The sequence below is a fragment of the Patiria miniata genome, unplaced genomic scaffold (genome assembly GCF_015706575.1).
Source record: "Patiria miniata isolate m_02_andy unplaced genomic scaffold, ASM1570657v1 HiC_scaffold_1, whole genome shotgun sequence".
Classification (NCBI taxonomy): Eukaryota; Metazoa; Echinodermata; class Asteroidea; order Valvatida; family Asterinidae; genus Patiria; species Patiria miniata.
The window spans coordinates 36,085,923-36,104,491 of record NW_024037047.1 but is presented as its reverse complement, the minus strand read 5'-3'; the positions used below and the strand labels follow the sequence as shown (position 1 = coordinate 36,104,491).

General features: G+C 40.4%; 1 protein-coding gene across 1 annotated transcript in view; it reads left to right on the top strand.

Moving 5' to 3' along the window:
• Positions 1–355: 355 nt before the first annotated feature.
• LOC119733236 overlaps positions 356–18,569 on the top strand; it is a 172,693-nt gene continuing 154,479 nt past the window's right edge. Inside the window, 14 exon segments of the mRNA XM_038206825.1 lie at positions 356–431; positions 1,495–1,640; positions 3,120–3,302; positions 4,576–4,728; positions 7,377–7,519; positions 8,167–8,237; positions 8,650–8,813; positions 9,501–9,667; positions 11,754–11,934; positions 13,272–13,424; positions 14,198–14,455; positions 16,147–16,315; positions 16,771–16,949; positions 18,216–18,354. Coding sequence (XP_038062753.1) covers positions 356–431; positions 1,495–1,640; positions 3,120–3,302; positions 4,576–4,728; positions 7,377–7,519; positions 8,167–8,237; positions 8,650–8,813; positions 9,501–9,667; positions 11,754–11,934; positions 13,272–13,424; positions 14,198–14,455; positions 16,147–16,315; positions 16,771–16,949; positions 18,216–18,354 — 2,182 coding nt within the window.

Sequence of the window (18,569 nt, the reverse complement as noted above, 5' to 3'; positions counted from 1 at the left end):
CCTCCCCGGCACAGATTTGATTTGATTTAAAAAAAAAAATGTAAGGTTAAACAAAAATTACAAAAAACCCCATTACAAATCCAAAATGAAATAAACAATCTTAGACTATCCCAAAATTCTCCAAAACGTAATTTCATTTTAAATTATTCACGACCTCCCATAAATTACTCCCCCCTCCAAAAAAAATATTTTCTTAAATTATTTATTAAATTATAATCAAAACTTTGCCTTTGCACCAGCACAAAATACGTACTAAGCTATTTGTAACTTTTAAAAAAGGAACCTGCTGGGACGATAAGAAACTGATCACCATCAACGCTGGACATTATGCATACATATGCAAAGCTATGAATAAATGAACTGGTGCACGCCAATGAGTTCGTCCGCTTGCGTGACGTTGAAATCGTCAGACGTTAATATCCAATCACGATGTAAGATTATGACATCATCACTCATTAGGACGCTGACTCATGAGGGCGCTCTACCAATTTGTAAAATTTACTCAGATCACGGACGGACCGTAAAATCTGGAACGTAAATGGCAAAGGTTTCTCGGCCATGTGCTTGAAAACGCTTATCACATTGTCACATTGAAATCTGCAAGACGAAAGGACAATACAATTTAAATGTCTCTCCATGACACAATTTGTGCTGGAGAGATTACTTACTTTGAACATCGAAGTGATCCAGGTGGTGCGCCGTTGACTTCCTCATCGATGATCAAGCAATGAAACGTCAGATCTTCGTAATGTTTATTTTATTTTATTTTCGTACATTAAACATATTTTTTTCACTTGACACAATGATACATTTTAAACATTATTTTTTATTTGACAAATGACACATAGAGAGCATGTTCTTAATTGCTTTCATTTTCAAACAGAAAAAGTCATTTGGTACATTACGTACGTTCACAAGCGTGCACAATAGGGCCAATTCAAGGTGAACAATGGACGGGAAACATTACGAAATTCGGATACAACGAACATTTTGGCCGGTCCCGTGGTTTAATAACGGGAGCCGACTGTAGTAGTTTGTTTTAGTTCAGCGAGTTGAAACGATGCACGTTCGCTCGCGGTTGCTATAATTCATCAGTTGAGTGCGTGACATCCCGTCGCTGCAATCGGCTGAATGAGAACATGTTCTGGCTGCTGATTTCGGGTGCAATTCAAAACACGACTCGGCAACTTTTGATTTAAAATTGAGATCCTAGAATATTGTTTCCGCGGAATATACAGCATTCAGTGAGCTGAAACTTCATCAGATTAGTTGTTCAGTATTCTTCTTTAAATTTTGAGCACGTTTGTTGCTTCAAACCAACATAATGCACAAATTACAAATGATGGACGCTACAATCGGTCACAAGTCACTAAAATTTGTTATTTGACGTGTGAGTGACATAATTACAGAGGTATGATGTCAATTGTGTTTTACGAAAACATAAGCCTTGTACAAAACAAATGAAAACTTGACTTTTCTGTTTGTGTCTGACAGCTCCACTGAGTGGTCACCTGAGCGTGGATCTATTTGACGAGGCTTATGCCACAGTTGTCGTTGGGCTTGTTGGGTTTTCAATGGACATTGCCCGGGCTCGATTCTGCTTCAATGGCTACATTGATTATAACCTCAACATACTGCAGGTACATTTATCTTTGTCGTATCTTTTGTATCACATTGTCACATATTTTAGATGGATTGGCAACATTCATGGTGGTTAAGTTTGTGATTGGACCATAGTGCAACTTACTTATTTTGCTGACTTCATTCAAACCTCCAAATCTCATTTACATGTATGATAGCATTACCTATACCTAAAACTTAAATGTCCACGTGTCACAAAAAGTTACCGAAACAGCCCTGTGTTTGTCCACAAACATAATAATAATAATAAAATAAAAATATTCTTATATAGCGCCAAATCCTTCAAAAAGACGTTCAAGGCGCTTAACTCTTTCGCTAAGGAATTTAATTTACCTTTTTCGTCCCAACTGGACGTAATTCAAAGCTGAAAATTCCGCCGAGCGTCGATGTGGGCGCCGCCATCTTTGAATGTATCTCCGTAAACAAACTGCTCACAATAACAAAAAGCGCACCCCGGCCAGACGGAGAGCCGCTGGCAGCGGCTCGAACTAGGGTCAGAGGTTATACGATATAAATTATGTAGATATTGGCCACGTCATGGGGATACCCTGTTTATTCATAGCGACGCAACCGAGCCGCTGCCAGCGGCTTTCAGTACGACCTGTACAATTTGTATGGGCCGCTGTCAGCGGCTCGCCGTAGCGAAAGAGTTAACAATCATTAACAAAACAAAAAACAAAAAACCAAAATTTAATCACAAATATGAAAAACCTTTAGAAATTACATATTGTTACACTAATATTATTAATAATCAAATAATATAACTACAAGCACATTAGCATTAAAACCTAAGAACAAAACTAATCAAGCAAAAGATACGTGTTAAGGAAAAAATGGCATATGAAGGACCTATAGATTAATGTAATGAATGATAAAAAGACAATAAAAATTTAAGAAGGTGACAAGTACAATGTATAACAAGACCATTATTTAAGACAATGTATAACAAGAACATAGTCTAGTTGTCCTTTTTTTCGTTGCACGACTGTTGCACGCGTTTATAAATTCAGTCAAATCAATGGGCGATAAGACGCAAGACTTCGTCGCATAAATGTTCACATCCGAATTGTTTTCTTAACCCTTACCCTACTTGACCCTCCAACGCATGCCAATATGTGCCTCAAGAAAATCTCCTATGTTTTTTGCATGGCCCTCCAATATCTGCGATGTCATTTCAAGGGTAACTGGACAGGCACTCCAATACATGCCACAGAGAACAATGAGAGTCCTCTGATAACAAAGTGAGTGCCCCCAGCTGGTCAGTATCAGGCACCCTCCAGGGCCTCCAACTCCTGCCAATTGGAGCCTTCACTGTCAAGATAGTTTATCTGCCAATATACTGCAGCTGGAGGGCATTGGCATAACCAACTGACATGCAGTAAACTACCCTCAGAGAGTAAGGGTTAATAAACAAAATAAATAAATACGTTATATGTTTGGCCATAATGTCATCTGATGCTATGTATTGTTTCAATCAGGAGTTTGGCGTGGAGCGCATTAGTGACTTTGTCAAAGCATACGATCTCATCGTTGGGCAAGTAATTGGAAACATCCGCAGGGCAGTGGACATTGTTGTTGGTCTCTTCAACGGTGACATAAGCATCTCTCAGCTATTTGACGACTTTGTTCAAGCTCTGGAGAACATCCCCAGTAGCATTACTGTAAGTATGCAATGTAAGACATAGTTGGCAGGCTGTATTACAATGTAATACACTTAAAACATATTTTGTGAAAAAAAGCAGTTCAGAATTCCAGCTTTTGTTTCATAGCATTCTAAGACAGTTTAGTGGGGCTGCTAGACACATAAATTATTTGCCTTGCAGAAAAAAGAGTTACCAACCAAAATGCCCTGCAAAGTTGAGTGCATATTATGGATTGTCAGCTATTTCTTGCTTAGCATATCAATCCGCTAAGCCTGAAATAGAGCCCTGATATGACATAACGTGTCATATTCATATATTTACTTGTGACAGGTTCTCAGCTCATTGGCTAAGCATGTAATTTTACTAGGCAGCTGTAGATTAAAGGTACAGTCCATCATTTGCAGCTATCCAAAAAGTAACTGACGTAATAATTGTTGAAAAGCATACTTGGTTTAAAGATGGCAATGGGACTAAACTCCCTGTGAAATTTTTCTTTCTGGCAAGCTGTCGTTTTCCAATGATAAAGACGCATCGTTGGAAATTTCCGTCAGTAGTTCATTTTTCTATTCGGCGAAGCGCGCGCAAGCCTTGACAGAACGACATTGCTTTAATTCGTGCATGCCATCGCGTAGCTGTAATCGGCTCAGTGAGAACGCTGAATTCAGGCCCAATTCAAAACATGACTCAGCAACTTTTGATTTGAAATCGAGATCCTAGAATATTTTCTCAGAATATACAGTATTCACCAAGCGAAAACTTCATCAGGTTTGTTGTTCAGCACCCGTCTTTAGATTTTGGGCACTTTTGTTGCTTCAAACGAACAAAATGCACAAGTTACAAATGATGGACGCTACCTTAAATTGCATGGGTCCTTACACCTGTTTCAGATTGGCATCTGGAGTTGTGTCTAGCATTAGGAGCTACATGTACTCGGCGGTTGGCCAAAATAGATTTTCGATTGACTTATCTGAGGAATCAGTCCGAAGAACTGCAACAGTTGATTCACTTAGAAGCTCCAACCTGTTTCATTGTCAAAGAGTTCTTATAAAAATTTGGTTTGGCAGAACTCTGGAACGCAAGTCTTAAACAGGTGGGATCTCAATGGAAATAAGCCTCTGCAATTGGCTTTCTGGGCTATACCAGATGAAATCAACTGCTCTTTGTTTCTTATATTTGACTGTTGTTGGTTTCATCTGAATAAAATAACAATAATAAAAGAGGTGTTAATTGACTTACACTGCTTATGAGGATTGTCTTGTAACGTTTTGAATGATTTATGTCCCGTACATAGAACGTGAGATCTGTGGCTACCAAGGCTGTGTCCAGACTATCTCAGTTTGATCCTGATCAGCTACCACCGTCCTTCAGAGGTGTCATTAATGTGGTCAACAAGGCTACTCAGTTATTCAGTGATATCAAGACAGATGTCATGGAATTCTACCAGGTCTTTATGAAAAGTTGTAGTTGTGTCCATCACAAAGTCCCTCACAAGTCTTGTCTCAAGTCAAATCAAACGCCGATCACAAACCAAATCACAAGTCATTCACAAGTAAGATAACAAGTGACAGGGGAGGAACAATGACAAAGGAATGCCTTGGCAACCATTCAGTGAAATACCAATGTAGCTTGACTGCGGGCTTGATGACTTGTGATGAACTTTTGATGGATTGTGTGGACTTGACCTAAACCCAGATGATAATAATTATCTTCAAGTAGACTTGAATCCTCGATCCTGATTGGTTGATCCATGGCAACAAGCCGTGCTATATTTAAACCATGAAGCACGGCCATGGTCCGAACTGCACTCCGCGTATTGCGCTATTCCAAGATGCGCGCGCCATTCCGTACAACACGCACGTGTTTTAAAATAACCGCTGAAAAGTTCCTGTACAGCATGCGTGTTCCATCTTTACTGTGCGTCAAGTTTGCTTGAAGATAATTTCGTTGTCCCACTCGCAGTCGTGGAACATGGCAAAATGTAGTGCGTCTGTGTCCCAGATACCACTCGGCCTTCGCCCTTTTGGTATGTGGGGCACAGAGGCACTACATTATTCCGTGCTCCACTCGCACTCACGGAATAACTAATATTAACTTAAAGCGAACTTGAATCGTGCTATTCCTGCTGCACAGATATGTAATACGATAACCACTGTCTACAGCGTTCCATCTTTTCTGTGTCTGAGTTTGCTTGAAGTCATTCGAAGAACGCAAGTGGAATGTAGAATAATATAGTGCATTTGCATTCAATTTGCCACAAGGCAAAAGGCTGAATGGTATATGATTATACAAATATTGAGTGGTTCAGTGTGGAATGGGAGGAATATTATTGCAAGGTAAAATCTGGACTTTTCCATTTCACGAGGCGAAGCCGAGTGAACTGGAAAAGTCCACATTTTACCGAGCAATAATATTCCTCCCATTTCACAATTTAAAGCCACTCAATATTTGTGTTATATAACTGACATATAGATCCTTGTCATTTGATATATTTGAACTTTTTTTCAATACGAAACTGGAGGAAAATTTATTTCTCTCTTCCAAACCCGCCCTTCACGAAAATGTTTGAACCCAACACTGTAGTGCTGGCTCTTTGGAACAGTACGCGCTACCAGCATGCATTTGCACACAAATACCGCATCATGATCCTAACTGTTGAATAGTATTTCCCATTCCCCATGGGCGGATAGTACTTTTTGAGCCCCGGCATGAATGGGAGCAATAACGAATGCCACGTGATGTGGGTTCCACCAATCAAATGACAAGGATCTGTATGTCGGTTATATAAACACAGATGTGTTACATAGTATTTTAAAGAAACAATTAAGGTCCTGTTACACACATTGATGATCAATTGACGTAAATTTTGGATCATCTGATCTGATGAAACAAGAAATGTCAGTCGTGAAGTTGCAAAGCAAACCAACTACTTGTCACATTGATAGCAAACAATATGTTGTGTATTCAGGGCAATATTTAGCCAGGACATTGTGGGAAAATCATTGATACATGTGCATCTCTTATCAAAGGACTTAAACTGCATCTAAAGGAGTATCTAGAAGCTCCAAAATTGGTCTGCACCCGATTTCACCAAACTCTTCGTAACTTACGATGCATCGCAGCGCTGCGACGCGTCGTAACTTTCAGATGCGTCGCAGCTGCGACGCGTCCTGCGATCCATTTCACTAAACACGTCGTAAGTGCGACGCGTCGTAGGTCTATTTATAGCACAACTCGGTGACTGTTTTATGTCTTTAGTCAGCGTACAGTAAATAGTCGTCTGATATTCAACAAAGAGTCGTCGGATCTCAGCTCGAAATTTGTTAAAACGTAAAACAAAATGGCGGCTGTGCGATGCAATTTTGAAGAAAAACAAGCTCTCATTGGACTGTATAGCTTCTTTGAAATTTCAACTCTAATATTCCGGTCTTATTCATAATTATTCAATGAATTTTCTTTTTACAACTTTACACATATTGCCTCGGTATTATAATCTCGTTAATGTAATGTTTGTGGCATAAAACTGGCTTAGAAATGATTCTTCTTATTTTGCGATGACCACTAGACACATCGTAACTTGCGACGTGTTTTAAGCCGTTGTCAAGGAACTTACGACGCGTTCAACACATCGCAACTTTCGTGAAGTGGAAGATACGACGCGTCGCAAGTTGCGACGTGTTACACGTCGTAACTCGAGTTGCGACGCGTCGCAGCGCTTCGTGAAATCGGGTGCTGGTCTTTTTGCTAAAGAGATTGTATTTGTTGGTTTATGAAGGATCAATTTCACTTGTTAACCAGTTTGCGCCGGAGGCCGTGTATACAGGCAAAAGTTTTGCGGTATTTGGAACGGATGACAGATAAACACGCTGGGAGCGAAGCCGGAAGTATCTGTCAGTGACCCGAGGCCACACTGCGAGGTCAGAAATACGAGTGTGCTGCCCGAGGGTGATGGCTTCAACTCGCCTGGCTTGAGCTCGAGTGAAAAGTAATCCTGCGCCTTGTTCCGTTCTTGTCAAAATAATCCCGGCGTGAACTAGTTAATGCAATATAAGGAGTAGAGGTAATGGATCTTGACATGGATTTGTATCTGTACAGGCCGTCAATGAAGCCATCACAGTCACCTTGCCCTGGGCAGCAGAGCAGATCTGGAAGTCTATTACTACAATTGGAGATTCCATTGCAAATCTACTCAAGTCACCACTGAAAACCATCGGAGACATCTTTAAAGGAGTCCTCAAGTAAGTTTGCAGTCTTTTTTTTCCCTTACTGGTGTAAATTGTATAAGTACTGCTGTGCACTGGCTGGTGACTGCTAAGACCTTTCACAAAATTGCAGGTATTGCAAAGCATTTTGGGTACGTCACTTTCTGTGAACAACATCCGTGCATTTTGTGAGCAACGGTTATGTGCACCAGGAACGTGCTGACCCTGGGTATACAGTCCTACCCTCATAAGAAGAGCACTGTTAATGCAACATCCCGCTTATAACAAGCAAAATGTTAGGTCCCAAGCCTCTGTTTTTCTATTTTTTCCATACTGTTTACACAAGGTACCTGTTATAACAAGGTAATTTGTGAAGTCCCAAGGACCTTGTTATAAAGGTGTTCCACTGTATACAGAGTTGGTCACGTCACAAGGTGAAGCTGCAAAATAAACTCTGTACTGATGACGTTTTGCTTTTTTTTCACTTGTGCTTTTCTACGGGAGCCTGGTGTGGACGACGGTTTCATAGCCCGTAGAAAATCGCACACATAAACAAAGTGTGATGTCATCAGAACAAGGGTTTATTCTCCCACATTCCCACTATTAAATGAACAGGCATCTTTATTGATATCTATAATTATAGGCAGATCATCCAATTTTGAATGTTCTTCCTTATTTCATAGCATCAAGACTGCAGTTACTGAAATCATCAATGCCATGAAAGAGGTGGAAGAAGCCAACTTTTTCAAGGAAGGTGAGACAGACTTATCACTGAAATTAGTTCATTTCCAAAGCACAGGTCCAGGCATGCCTGATTTCGTGTTGGACAGTCGACATACCGATGGTAAGATGGTAAGCAGTCAGAGAGGGTACACTGATTGAAGTCTCCAAGGATTAATTTTGCTGCATCAGGTGTCTGCTGAAGGTGGCATGCTAAGGCACTCCTTGGTGTGCCACTGATGTCAGAAACACATGTTACCCAACCCAGCAAAATGATTCAAAAGTCCTCGTTGCATTTACAGAGTTAGCACCCTTTCTACGTTAAGACTTACTCTGTGGGAGCTGGTCAGATATAAACGTTGCAATTTAAAAAAAAAAAAAAAAAAAAAAAAACCAAGGCAAAAGCAAGGACCATAATCATTCCATGCATTCCATCTGCTTTCCAGGTCAGAGACCCTACTGGTTTGATCTGCCCAAGGTCATCGGTGATATGCTCAAAGAATTAAAGGAGCATCTCGGCAACATCAGACGAGATCTTAGAGTTTGGGTGGATGAGATTGTGGGTTCCTCAGATCCCGTCAAGAAGCTGACAGGGGGAGCAGTGGATTCGGTAAGGGTAGTAACTCTCAGGATGCATGAAAAGAAGAATAATTTACTTCTCGGCAAGAACAATATTCCTTTTTTGACAAGAGAGTTACATTTGGACATTTCTAATAATTGAAATTAGAAAACACATGAAATGCCAAATTTAAAATACCAAAGTAAATCATAAAACACTCGCATATTTCTAACTGAAAAATCCTTATTTTTTTATTAGTCCAGTCACATGCTGATGTAACAAGTTCTGCCAAAACAAACAATTGGCTACAATGGTCATCCAATTTGCATCCCAAATTGTTATGTATTTTATCTACCATTAATTAATAATGTCTGATGATCGATACACAAATTTTTTTCACCAAATTCCGTAGTATTTTTCAAGTTGCTTCAATTCTACAAGCAAGGATGTGTAATTTTTTTATGTTGGATTATTCAACAACCATATTTTATGTGTGGTCAAAACTAAGGTCACGACGATCAGTTCTGCCACAAGAGCAACAGTTTGTTCCTGAGTGATGAAGAGATACAATTGTAGCAAGGTGTCCAGCTGACGGACACAAGAACTAAGATCCCTTGGCTTGGTTTGAACTCAAATTTCAAACAGTCTACACACACTCCACAATTGTCTTCCTGGCCGATCCAATCTCTGTCATTTCAGTCTTCTGTTTCACATTAAGTTTTTCTCTCACCACTATAGCGCACATTGAGGAGGCGAGTCCAAGATGAGATTGAGTCCATCTTCCAAGATTTGATGGAACCCATACAGCCCATCGTGAATCTCCTACAACCATTCTTTGAGCTGTACGACCTTGTGTTCAGTACTGTTGATGCTGTCAAAGAAGCCTATCAAACACTGAAGGAAGGGTGAGTGTGTGTGGACGTACAACTCAACACTCAAGATTACTAAGCACCAAAATGAACGTGATGAATGTTTCTTTTAACTGCTTCTTGGTTGAGTTTGCTGAGCAAGAAGTTTGCTGAGCAATATTTTCTGCTTACTGACTCCACTAAATTAGGCCCAGATCATTCATTCAACATATTATCTTCAAGTAAACTTGAATCCTCGATCCTGATTGGTCAATCTATGGCAACAAGCCGTGCTACATATAACCATGTAGCACGGCCTCGGCCATACCGCACTCCGCATATTGCGCTTTTCTAAGATGCGAGCGCCATTCCGTACAACACGCACGTGCAATAGAATAACCGCTGAAAAGTTTGTGTACAGCTTGCGCGTGCCATCTTTACTGTGCGTCAAGTTTGCTTGGAGATAAATTCGTTATCACGCTTGCGTTCGTGGAATACGAAAAATGTAGTGCGTCCGTGTCCCACATTCTTCGGCCTCGTGGTATGTAGGACACAGACGCACTACATTATTCCGTGTTCCACTCGCTCGCGGGATAACTAATACTGCGATGTTACGCCACATGTACTGGGTTGTAGTTTTATCAATCACAGGACAACTGCATGTCACTAACAAGTCAGATAAATAGTGTCTTTAGTAAACAGTTCACTTGAGTAGCTTGTGACTTGACTTGAGAATGGGTGACTTGTGATTGTGAGGACTTGTCTACAAACTCCTGAATGTGCCTATGATTGGGTGCATCATAATGAAAAGTAGCGCGCATCTGCTCAACCGGAAATGTCCACACAAGCTTTAACGTGGGGAAATGACCGCAAAGATAGCACATTTTTTAATACACTAAATTCCTTGCATCTTCAGAACGGACGGTCGCACAAATCTGGGGGTTGCAGATTATAAAATTCATTCTTCTGGCTTTAAGTCTATCTATGTCTGGCTTGGAAACGCAGAAAAACCACTGATAATTTTTTTAATGAAAATGTGGGTTATGAGGCAATTGCCTATGGAGCGGAACAGAAAATGACCGTTTGTGACAGACCTTTGAGAACCCAATGTCAGAGCACACTGGGGGTAGCGGTTTTGTAAAGAGGATGAATTTCTCTCTCCAGAGGTCAGTTGTGTGAGTGCACGTGGCCAGCGTGTCGCATGTGGCATGCAAACCGCTAGGTCAATTGGGCAAGCCATGGAGCTGTCTCACACACGTTGATCTTTTGCGCGTTTGGGCCCCAAACTTTTCATTGTGTCCTATCACATAAACATAGATGAAAGATGCACATATTCAAACATGTTTTTCTGTACATCACGTGAAGTTTAATTAAATGTATTCACTGTATGGCACTTGTACATGGGCTTTACTGAGACGTTCAGTGTTATAGATGTCTTTAATTGGTGTAAGGATCGGAATAAGGGCAATTTCATATACAGAGCGCCACCAAGAGTTTGCCACAGAGAGTCAACTGTAACATTTTAGTAGTAACATTTATTTCAATGATGTCATTCATTACAATAAATGTACAATCATGTATAAATTTCAAAGAAGTCAGTAGTAATATATGATATTTATGTACACAGTGATTAGTAATAAAGTGTAAGATTAACTGAAAACATTTAGGTACAAGGTTAAGCAGAACGCTTTTGTGCCCTTACCTATGGACAAACATACAACCAAAGTACAGTAATAAAGGACCAACAAACACAACATGTTCAAGTTAAACACAATTGTTCAAGTTAACGGTCGACAAAACATGGCCGACTTGCCACGATATGAACGAATGTCTGTAGACAACTCGAGGTAATATGTTAAAGATCAGAGAATAGCGTTCTGCCGCCTTTAATTAAAAAACACCATCTTGATAAAAAGAAAAGAAAAGAAAAGATCAGACAGATCCTTGAATCATACACTTACGAAACTACTGACCGGAAAATATAACAACTTCAAGTATCCCGCGCTGCGAATTTGTCAACCATCTGCCACAATGCACTGCAAAAAATGAACTTTGGAATTTGGAATCGCCCGTATTGCCATAGCTTGGCTCTTGTGTGAAAGCCTGTTGCAAAACAAAGACATGATGTTTATTTTTGTTTCAGTTACCAAAAATCTCAAGCTCTTGTCATGAAACTGTTTGGGCCTAAGGCCCACGAGAGATTTCCTAGGAAATACCGAGAGCCTGGCTCTGGGGAGTGTGCATCAGGAGGTTTCTACCCGACTGACTCGGCTGGACATTATGAGGATCAAGGTGTAGATCTGGAAATTTCAGCAGGAACAAAGGTGCGTATTTTATTCTGAATCACCAACATTTGCAAATTGAACCTTGCTGTCCTTGAGCAAACCACTTTACACTGTTGTTCCGTCAAGACAGAAGTGAATATGACCCTATATTGCATGTAGAAATTTATATGTGATATATACCTTGCATTTTAAATGTTACTCTCTCGGTAAGTGATTACATGTTCTCTAGACACAGTGATTAAAATTCAATTCATAAATACCTAAGACAGTTTACCCATTCCTATTGGTCAAGAGCCTGTCATGTGGCCGGTCTTAAATTGTTGATTAAACACCGGCTGGCTAGTCTTAAACAATTTTCCAGTGTCACATGAAATTTTGACTCCTATGAAATCGGGTCCCTTTGTACCTTTTATTGGTTGAACATTCACAATCCTCAAGTAGGAATGCCCAATACTACCAATGAGACCGTATTTCATAGTCCTAAATTCACAGCTGCATTCTGCGAGCAGTACACGCAATGCACACACCAATCTCCATATAAGGAGTTGTTTATGACTACTCATGAGAGGCACAAACGGTGTTTAATAAAACATGAAGTAAACTTGTTGAACAAAATCGTTTGAAATTTATAATTTTTTACTTGTTTTGACTGTTTGACCAAAAAGGTATTTATGAATGGGAATAAATATGTGCTTTGCCGGTACCAAACACTATTTTTTAAGACCAGTTTGGAGACTGGACGCTTATAATGACCCTTGCCTTTGGCAATTATCAGTGTCCAGCCCCCAAACTGGTATTAAACACAGTGATTAAAACTGGCCAAGCACACATTTATTCCTCATAGATCTCTCTCGTAGGACGCCATCTTCGTAGGAAAATTACAACTGCGTATTCAACACCATCGGGTGCGTGTGCGCGCAGTGTGCAAAATGTTCTAAACACGCGCGCTTGTTGCTCGACATTTTTTTGAAATACGGCGCAGCCGATGCACGTCACACAAATTTTACACCCAAAATGCAGATGCAGGTGACAATCTGTAGGAAGTGACGTTATCTGAGAGAGACCTATTCAAACCCAGTTGGCGACATTGCTGCACAGAATAACAGCTAATTATCAGCTTTGTGCATTGTCTAGTTTTTCATTAGTTACTTGTATCTATTTGTTGTGTTGTCTTTCAAAAGACCTTTATTCCTAGTAACTGCAAAAGCAAGTATCCTGGCACCCTTAAAATTGTAAAAAATAGTAATCAAGAAAACATGACAATAAAAATGATACGTTACTATAGTAAAAGGAGGTATATACAGTCTTTCATTTTCCATTCCCAGAGTTATCTCAATTTTTTTGATGTCCAAATACTTTGTTGGTTTTTGTTTTAGTTGGTGGCACCATTTTCAGGCGTCCTATTCAAGAGTGCCGGTAAACCCAACCAGGTTACTCTGGTAGCTGGTGGTGGGGCCTTCCGAAACATCAAGATCTTCATTGACAACATCAAGCCCAATCGCACCATCTCTGAAACTGAGGGAGTGAATGTAAGTAGAAAAGAGACTTGATTTGGTACACGGGTTGTCGTTGGTGGGCTCTCATTTTGAATGGAATCATTAAAGTCATTTTTGTCAGTGACAGGTCACCATGAAATGAGCTTAAAGTTACAAGTTGTAACTATGCAGTTAAAGGGGGCAAAGGCACAATTCAAAGGGTTGGCCTATTTTCTTCGTTTTTAGGTGAACCTCAATCCAAGATTCCTCCTATACCTTTCCCTTAGTTTTGTTATTGTATTATAGAAAACCTTTTTTTAATCCATTTTTGTGTCGCCTGAACAAAGTTTTGGGGGACGCTTACCAGTCCTAAATTCTATATCCCGGTTTCCCTGTCTAACCGTATCTCTGTATGTATGTTAAAGTTTAGAAGTTTTTGAAAAAAATGTTTTCACTTCTACGTGCTTTCATTGATGTTGATGAATCTAGGATGCAGTGACCTTTGGATGGGAAGACACAATTCGTCAACAGATTACTGAGGTCAAAGGTCATGTAGGAGTCATTAGAGGTCATTGTTCAAATGTGCTTCGAATGTTTCTTTGTCTACAGAATTCGATGGATTTTAATGCAACTTGGAAAGAGGGATCCTTGGGTGGGGTTCATGACAACTCAAAAAGTTACGTACCACTGGATGGTGCTTGTTCCGCAGAATTACAAATAGCTCACTTATCCGACATTAAATTCATTTTGCGGTGACAAGCCGCACGTTTTGTTTATGATCTCTTTGTAATCTCTTCATTCTGGTCTGTAATCTGTCCATCCACAAGGTGATAGCTGGTACCGTCATGGGTACAGTCGGCAGGTCTACAACCTGCACACCACCCAACTACATCCACCTGTCCATGAAGAACTCTAAACCTAACCGCCTGGCAGCCATTCTAGACATCGCCCTGGATGATGATCCTTCAGCTTCTGATGAAGCTGCTAAAGAGGGCTATGTGGACCCTAGTCACTACCTCGCCAAGAGGCCCCTGGCGCTACCAAAATGGACTCAAGTCTGTGATGATTACAAGCTGGTATGGAAGGTAGGTCCTAGTAATGTTTTTTGTTATTTCTTTCTGGTAATGAAACCGAGGATTCCTCAAAAGTGCCCTAGGCACTGTAGCTTGAAAGCCTGAAGAAACCTGTAGAGAGAAGACAATGAGAAGAAATTACAGTTTTAGAGGTGGGAGGAAAAGCCCAGTGGAATATTCTGAGGAAAACCCACGGAATCAGGTAGGGACTGAAAACCCAATCCACATATTGGCCCAGGCAGGATTCGAACCCGGGTCACAGCAGTGGAAGGTGAGGAAAGTACCGCTACGCCAACCTGACTCTCTAATAACACTCAGTAATATAACACTCTAATCAAATACCGTCGTGTCCGTGCAACAAGGTCGTATCTCCTCAAATGGGCCGTATGTGAAACGCGAGTTTCAGAATGTCAAAAGGTTGCATCTCACACTTAAAATAACCCGGATGTACACACAAAGCCAATGAACGTTGCAATGTGACCTTGTTGCACAGAGTGTACTCGCGTGAGATATGACTTTGTTGCAGAATCGAGTTACGACCTTGTTGCACTGACGCGACCATACATAATCAATAATATTATTTGACCGTTAACCCCAAATCATTCAAATACCACTTTGCTGTGAGATCATCCTGCAGTCGATTTCACGAAACAGTGCATAGATTACGCCATGCATAGGACAACACATTTATTGCGCAGCTACGCAATAAACTTACAATCAATTTCGCGAAACATGGAGTAGCTGGGCAACGTTATAAATAATCTAATCATCTTGGACGAGAATAATAACAGCATTTACAATGGCTGTTTGTGTGTGATTTTGTTCTTGTTCTTTCATGTAACAGTCGTTGCATCACCTCCGCCCACCATTTTGAAAATAATTTTGTCCGACTTTCTTCGGAATCATGCGGCATCTCTAAATGCTCGGTCATGACTAAAATAGCAATTCATTTACTTGAAACACAAAGCTGTGAGGGTCTTGTATCAACCTTGATAAGTTGTGCAATAAAAGGTGCCATGATGATCGTGATTTGTTGGTAAAATAGGTCATTTTCAGTCACTACGCCACAACTAAAGCCACATAAAATGATTGCGCAAGTTACGACATAAGTTGTTTGCGCAAGTTGCGGACTTACGCACTATCAAACTTTTGTGAAATTGACCTATCTCCGTTTGCGAGTTGGCCATGCCCCTTAGACGCCCCTCTGGAATATTTGTACGCTAAGTTTTGTTTGTCTCAGTTGTTGCACTTATGCATCCGTTTGTATATCATGTAATGGGCCAATTTTCACAAGCTGCGTACACGTGATTCTAACGCAATTCTACCGCGATAGGTTAATTGTCATAACTGAAAGGTTGTGCAGCATGGATGTTGCGCAACTTTTGCAATCAATTGTGGCGCAAGTGGACTTATGCCATGGCGGCGTAAGTTTTGTGAAATCGCCTGCTGAGTCAACATTTTCAACAGTCTGTAACTTGCTGAGTAGCCTTATAATCCACCCATAGTGGGGAATCTTGTTAAATTTAGTGACTTTACCATCTGGACAAGGCGTTATATACCTCCATGTTCAGAAATCAATGGAAAACCCAGCATTCATTGTTTGGGGGGGGGGGGGGGGGCTTGGAATGTGGGTTCCCGTTTATGTTTGACAAACTTAATAAAGACTGCATAATAAGAACCTACACTTGAATTTTGTTCCACAGGGAGAGACAGTGAAGGAAGGTACTTTGCTTGGACGCGATAATAAGGACGGAGAGACGAAGGACACCAGTCCAAAGCGCCAACCTCCCCCTGACACAACCACCGATAGACCTGACCCTAGCAAGAGACCACCACAGCGAACATCTTCTCTTAATCAAGCAATATCACCAGGTATACAGAACAACTTGTGAATAAGTCATGCTCTATTATATTTATACGGTGGAACACCGCTATAACGAACATTGTTCGTAATAGCGAATGTTCGGTACAGTGATTTTAAGTTGCTGGTGCTCCGGTACCCACTTTTCACCCTGCACACCCTGGTAGTTACTAAAAGACGACTTTGAACACATGCTGACTATTGAATTGTGTAATTACACAGTTTTTATGTGTACTACCTACAGCAATGGATGGCTTTCCCCATCTATTCCTTGGAGAAATGCTAGCCACTTGTCACTCTTCTGTTGTCATTATTCAACAACAATATTCGGTCCATTTTGTACACAAAAATCAGGAGCCAAGGATGATGTGTGAACAACATAAATCCCATTGTATCTATGTTTGATGACTACATGTTTATTTCTGTTGTTGTTATTATTTACAATCTCTTCACTATTGTTTTCAAGGCAACAGACAGCAGACCCAGGAAACACTTGGCCTTCCAGAGCCAAAAATAGGCTCGGGTTCTCCTTTCAAGAACTTCACTCTGAGGAATTTGAAGATTGGCTCCATTCTGGCATTTGCCCGTAAGATTGGACTGGAGAAAACAGCAGATGACTTACTGACAGTTGTCAAGACGATTGTTGTGAGTATGCTGGTCTAAAGCATTCATTCTTTGAGGATTATTGAGTAAAAAAAGATTCATTGGTTCACAATTTTTCAAAATAAATTTCAGGTATAAGGCAAAGCTGAGCACTTTCTTACGCACTCACAATGCAAATCTGTTCAAATGTGAATTTTGTATTTTTCATTAAAAATATCTTTGCTCCTGAATTCTAATATTGACCCACTAGTTACATAGTGCCATTACCATTGACAAATTGTGTATTTATATCATGGAGCTATATTAAAATACTAGAGCGCTAACTCCTCATTCTTGCGCGTAGAGGCGCTTTGAAACCATTCTGGGTGCAGACATTTTGAATTCATGTGTGTGTTTGTAGTTCAACACAATGAAATTAGATGGATTGAATTTTAGAAGTGTACTCTAAATGTAACGCGCAAGTAGAACTTACACAAAGAACTTAAACGCGTCATGGCGGTTCAAAAAACTTCACGGCAAAAAGCATCTGCAGCGGATACACGCACGCGTTGCACTGTTTGCGCAGAGCTCATTTGCTGATCGTGCGTTTTGGTTTTAACGGTATGGAATACAAATGCAGATATGCATATATAGCCGTACAAAAGCCGTACAAAATTTAGAGTTTTTCATAGGTTTGTGCAAAAATATGGATGCGCCCAGCAGGCATCACTTTGTACATAAGTCAGCGCTCAAGTAATTTATTATAGCTCTATGATTTATGTAGAGAAATGTATTTTTTCCCCCCATTCTTGATACTCCCAATATTGTAATCTGTTAACTTCATGACCATTATTATGGTGTCATCATAAATTAGCTAGGGCAGTAAGCTTTCCATTGTAATATTGAATGCATTAATATGCCTCTGGTCATGCACCACTGAGCAACATTGTCTTGAAAATAGTACTTGAAAACCTTCTTGGGACAGTTTTGGGTAAAACATTAAGAGCACATCCCAGACGTAAGACAATTCCATCAAAAGTTCAAGGGACATTTAACTTTACGGAAACATGAACAAAACAGAACTCCTGTTGATTGATAGCCACAATCATTCAGGATTCATATTATCACTTTGTGGGTTACCTTCTTTTTTTGGGGGGGGGGGGTACCCTGCATAATTCCATGATGAGAACTTGTCAAACACAGATCTGCTTAATTTTCCTCTCATTAGCGAATTCCATGTCTTACAGTGGAAGTACATTGAACAATTTCACAGAGTAGCACAATGTATAACATGAAATTCCCAAATCTTGCTCTCTTGTAAACCTGCAGAAACTAGTGAGTGACAAGCCGTGCATTCTACCGGAGTCTTTGTCCAATGATATGTTGAGGATTGAGCTCCAGCAGCGCGGTCTCAGTTCACAGGGAGACAGGAAGACTCTACTCCAGCGATACAAACAACCCGAAGATCGTAAGTACAAGTTGCTCGTCTGTGTGGTTTAGGTTTGTTTTGTCAGCAGTGTGTGTTGTACCTGAGGCTGTTTCATAGTTTTGAGAGTGCAAAGCAAGTTTTAATGTCATTAAACATTTGCAGCAAAATACACCAGAGTTAAAGGCACATGGGAACAAATTTGGTAATAGTCCGGACAGAAACCAACCGCAGGCACCATCCCCATATGAACAGAG